This window comes from Miscanthus floridulus, chromosome 18 (assembly GCF_019320115.1).
Source record: "Miscanthus floridulus cultivar M001 chromosome 18, ASM1932011v1, whole genome shotgun sequence".
In the NCBI taxonomy this organism is placed as follows: Eukaryota; Viridiplantae; Streptophyta; class Magnoliopsida; order Poales; family Poaceae; genus Miscanthus; species Miscanthus floridulus.
In genome coordinates, this window is record NC_089597.1 from 4,510,167 (window position 1) to 4,514,973 (window position 4,807).

Sequence of the window (4,807 nt, forward strand, 5' to 3'; positions counted from 1 at the left end):
GGCCGCCCATGGTCGCATCCGGTTTTTTTTGTACTGCGTGGGCTGGTGTTGGACAGTAGGGCATCGAGCAAGCAAAGTGAGGGAAAAACCTGGAGGGTTCAGTGGGTCTTCTTCAACGTTACGACGTTCAGAGGAGCCGTCGACTTACAGGCGTGCTGCTACTGCACGATTGGAGCTTCAGATAGTGCTTGATGCTCCCAGGAAAAACGATTGGATCAATTAGAGCTAATGATCTTGGCTAAAAGTACTAAAGTACCCCTAATTACAATTAGCTCATTATTTTTATAATCAACGGCTGCAAATTTTTCTTTTGGGCGGACTCGTGGTTCCTCCCAAGCACAGTAACAAACCTCTTTTTTTTTTGTAGTTTCTTGTGTTTCCCTAAGAAAATGAGTAAATTTCTGTGAAATTTCTATATGATTTCTAAAAATTCCTGTTCCAAAAAGCTAAATGGGCCCTAATGAATTGCTTAGCTTTGTAACCAGAGGGTCAACTTACCGCGCTTGTGGCAGCCGCCGGGTGTCGCGGATCCGCCGTGGCAGCCTCGGCACCATCGCGCCGCGTCGGTCCCCGCGTCTCCCGCACACGGGACACGGCCACACCCCACCTGCCTCGGCTGCCTCGGTTCACACACGTCCTCTGCCTCGCCCTATCGCTCGCGCACGCTTGTCCGCCGCCGCCGCACGAGTCGGTTCCGTGACCGAGCCCAATCGGCCAATCCCCTCCGTTGGCCGTTTGCCTCCTCCTTCCCGTTTCCTCTCGAGCCACCAAATGCCGCGGCCCCATGCGTCGGCCACCTCGGGAGCCCTTGCCTCAGACGGAAGCTTTGCCGTGCCGGGTATGAACAGGAGGAAACGAGGGAACCCGGACCTAACACAGCACGAGCACAGGGCCACAGGCCACTGACCTCACCGGCTCACCCACCCGCTCGTCACCCAAACCGATCCGGTCCCATCGAGAACGTGCGACTGCGAGCAGCAACAGATTTAACCGCCGCCGATGCCACAGCTATGGCGCCAGAGGACTGTATGGCGCGGAGGCTGAGCTCCAGCTGCAGCAGGGCCGTCGCGTCCTCGTCCTCTTCCAAATCCATCCCATCTTCTCTGCCGCGCCGTACATATACCCTCCCTTCCCGCCCGCTGCTCCTCGCATCCTCGCTGCGCGCGTCGCGTCCGTGTCCGCTCCCTCTTCTTCTTCCCACCCCGGCTCGGTGCGTGTGAATCCGTCCCGAATTCGTTTCTGCCATCGCCGGTGTTCTTGTTACCGTTTCAGTCTACCGGTTGGTATTGGTGTTGATTTTGGCGTGTTAGGTTGTGTTGGATCCGGGAGCAGGTGTTCGTTTATTAAGACTCTCGAGGCGGCCAAGGGGTCGTCGGCGACGTCGAGCAGCGTCTCGCCGACACAGCAGCAGTCCCGGAGCACGAGAGAGGAAGGCGAGATGACGGTCGCCTCGTCCGTCAAGCTCGCCGGCGGCACGCTGTCGGTGTGCGGGCGGACGGTGCTGTCCGGGGTGCCGGACGCGGTGGTGGCCTCGTCGGCGGCGGCGGGGGGAGCGGTCGACGGGGTCTTCATCGGCGCCGACTTCGCCGAGCCGGCCGCCCGGCACGTCGTCTCCCTCGGCGACCTGAGGTACGTACGATTCTTCATCCATCAGAGAATAAAGAGCGGGAAAAGTGGTGATTTTTCCCCATCCGAGATCCGACCCGATTGTTCGTGTTGCCAACTGTGGTCTCTGGCGATTCGGCAGGGGCGTGCGGTTCATGGCGTGCTTCCGGTTCAAGCTCTGGTGGATGGCGCAGCGGATGGGGGAGAAAGGCGGCGACGTCCCGCGCGAGACCCAGTTCCTGCTCGTCGAGTCCAAGGGCGCCGCCGGCGGCGCGGCGTACGTCGTGTTCCTGCCCCTCGTAGAGGGCGCGTTCCGTGCCAGCCTCCAGGGCGGCGCCGGCGACGCGCTGGAGCTCTGCGTCGAGAGCGGGGACGCCGACACGCGCGCGACGTCCTTCGAGCGCGCGCTCTTCGTGGGCGCCGCGGAGTCCGACCCCTTCGCGGCCATCTCCGGCGCCGTCGCCGCAGCCAAGTCCGCGCTCAGGACGTTCCGGGTCCGCGCCGAGAAGAAGCTCCCGGGCATCGTCGACTACTTCGGCTGGTGCACCTGGGACGCCTTCTACCAGGACGTCACCCAGGATGGCGTCGAGGCCGGGCTCCGCAGCCTCATCGCCGGCGGCGCGCCGCCCAAGTTCGTCATCATCGACGACGGCTGGCAGTCCGTCGGCACCGACAAGTCCGCCACCGACACCGACGAACCTGCCGGAGAGGACAAGCCGCCCCTCCTGTCTCGGCTCACCGGCATCAAGGAGAACAGCAAGTTCCAGGACGTGGACGACCCGGCCGCCGGCATCAAGACGGTTGTGCGCGCGGCGAAGGAGGAGTACGGGCTCAAGTACGTCTACGTCTGGCACGCCATCGCCGGCTACTGGGGCGGCGTCCGGCCGGGCGAGCCCGGGACGGAGCACTACCGCTCCAGCATGCAGTTCCCCAAGGTCTCGCCGGGCGTCATGGAGAACGAGCCCGGCATGAAGACCGACGTGCTCACCGTGCAGGGTCTCGGCCTCGTGCACCCGCGCGCCGTGTACCGCTTCTACGACGAGCTCCACGCGTACCTCGCTGCAGCTGGAGTCGACGGCGTCAAGGTGGACGTGCAGTGCATCCTGGAGACGCTCGGCGCCGGCCACGGCGGCCGCGTGCAGCTCACCAGGCAGTACCACCAGGCTCTCGACGCCTCCATCGCCAAGAACTTCCCGGAGAACGGCATCATCGCCTGCATGAGCCACAACACCGACGCCCTCTACTGGTACGCGATCCGATCTCTTCGCTCTGGCATTTCTGACCGTGAAAAATCTGGAGAATTTACATGGAACCATTTCTGACCCGCAGCTCCAAGCAGACGGCGGTGGTGAGGGCGTCAGATGATTTCTACCCGAGGGACCCCGTGTCGCACACGATCCATATCGCCTCAGTGGCATACAACAGCGTGTTCCTCGGCGAGTTCATGCTCCCAGACTGGGACATGTTCCACTCGCTCCACCAGGCCGGCGACTACCACGGCTCGGCCCGCGCGATCAGCGGAGGCCCGGTCTACGTCAGGTTGGTCAATTCTTTCCAGCCTTGGTTGTCGGTTCAGAATAGAATCCTCAGCATTGTTATGCCTATGTCTGGCTGAAAGCGATTGCTGAATTGTGTGTTCTTGGTGATGTTTGCAGTGATGCACCCGGCAAGCACAACTTCGAGCTGCTCAAGAAGATCGTCTTGCCCGACGGCTCCATTCTCCGCGCGCGTCTGCCAGGCCGGCCGACCAAGGATTGCCTGTTCACCGACCCTGCACGCGACGGTGTCAGGTGAGCTCGATCCCCTTTTGTGCAGTTTTTGTCTGTGCTGGTGTTGTTTGGAGCAAGCATGTGTTCTGACAAATGCCACGGCGTGGTAATCCTTCCTGCAGCCTGCTCAAGATATGGAACATGAACAAGTTCACCGGCGTCCTCGGCGTGTACAACTGCCAGGGCGCGGCGTGGAGCTCCGTGGAGAAGAAGAACACCTTCCACCACACCGGCACCGAGGCCCTGACCTGCGGCGTCAAGGGCAGCGACGTCCACCTCATCTCGGAGGCCGCGACGGACCCCGAATGGAACGGCGACTGCGCCCTGTACCGACATGCCGGTGGCGACCTCGTCGTCCTCCCGTGCGGCGCGGCGTTGCCCGTCTCTCTCAAGGTCCTCGAACATGACATCCTCACCGTGTCACCGATCAAGGTCAGTCAGTGCCCGTTTGGCAAGCAATGTGAATTAGTGAACTTGGCGAACTAGTAACTGATGTAATTATGTTCCTGCAGGACTTGGCACCTGGTTTCAGGTTCGCCCCGATCGGGCTGGTCGACATGTTCAATAGCGGCGGGGCTGTGGAAGGCCTGACCTACCACCTCCTCGGCGGCGCAAAGCTGCTCGACGGCGGTAATGGTTCCGCTTCGGGCTCCGAGGCTGTCGGATTGGTGTGCATGGAGGTGAAGGGCTGTGGAAGGTTCGGTGCCTACTCTTCAGTCAGGCCAAGGAAGTGCATGCTGGGTTCAGCTCAGCTGGAGTTCTCCTACGATTCTTCCTCAGGGCTGGTGGTTCTGCAGCTTGAGAAGATGCCCAAGGAGAGGGTTCACAAGATTGTTATTGAGCTGTAGGGTGGTATTGCCGGTACAGAAGAGTCCCATCTGATGAGTATAAAGTTGTAGGCTTGTAGCAGTGGTAGGGACTGAGAGTGCTGCATGGTTTGATAGTGCAAATCTGATTCATGATTCAATTGAAGAGAATATGCGCATACTGTCCGACTGTTCTGCTTGTCCGAAGTCTGTCCTAACTATTGTGGCGCCGAACTTAGGCCATGTTTAGTTTCACTAAATTCCTAACTTTGACACTATAAAAAAGAAGATTCCCCGTCACATCAAACTTACGGTATATGCATGGAGTACTAAATATTGACAAAATAAAAAATTAATTGCATAGTTTGGTTGTACTTTGCGAGACGAACGTTTTGAGCCTAATTAGTCAATGATTGAACAATTATTACCAAATAAAAACAAAACGTCACTGTACATGCATGGAGTACTAAATGTTGACGAAATCAAAAACTAATTGCACAGTTTGGTTGTACTTTGCGAGACGAACGTTTTGAGCCTAATTAGTCAACGATTGGATAATTATTACCAAATAAAAACAAAACGTCAATGTTCCTACAGTGTTTTCGTTGGCGACCGATGGCCTCCGCT

The 4,807-nt window shown here is 58.6% G+C and overlaps 1 protein-coding gene across 2 annotated transcripts; it reads left to right on the forward strand.

Annotated features, from left to right (window-relative positions):
- The first annotated feature begins 652 nt into the window (after positions 1–652).
- Positions 653–4,357, forward strand: LOC136520600 (probable galactinol--sucrose galactosyltransferase 6). Of its 2 annotated transcripts, none has more exons than XM_066514153.1 (7): positions 653–1,210; positions 1,333–1,629; positions 1,748–2,851; positions 2,935–3,144; positions 3,261–3,395; positions 3,497–3,806; positions 3,887–4,357. In XM_066514153.1, the coding sequence occupies exons 1-7, from the start codon at positions 1,011–1,013 to the stop codon at positions 4,220–4,222; spliced, it is 2,592 nt and encodes an 863-aa protein (XP_066370250.1). In that variant the 5' UTR covers positions 653–1,010; the 3' UTR covers positions 4,223–4,357. The 2 variants fall into 2 exon arrangements, with proteins under 2 accessions (XP_066370250.1, XP_066370251.1); XM_066514154.1 differs by having other exon boundaries at positions 1,045–1,210; positions 1,311–1,629.
- The last annotated feature ends 450 nt before the right edge of the window (positions 4,358–4,807 follow it).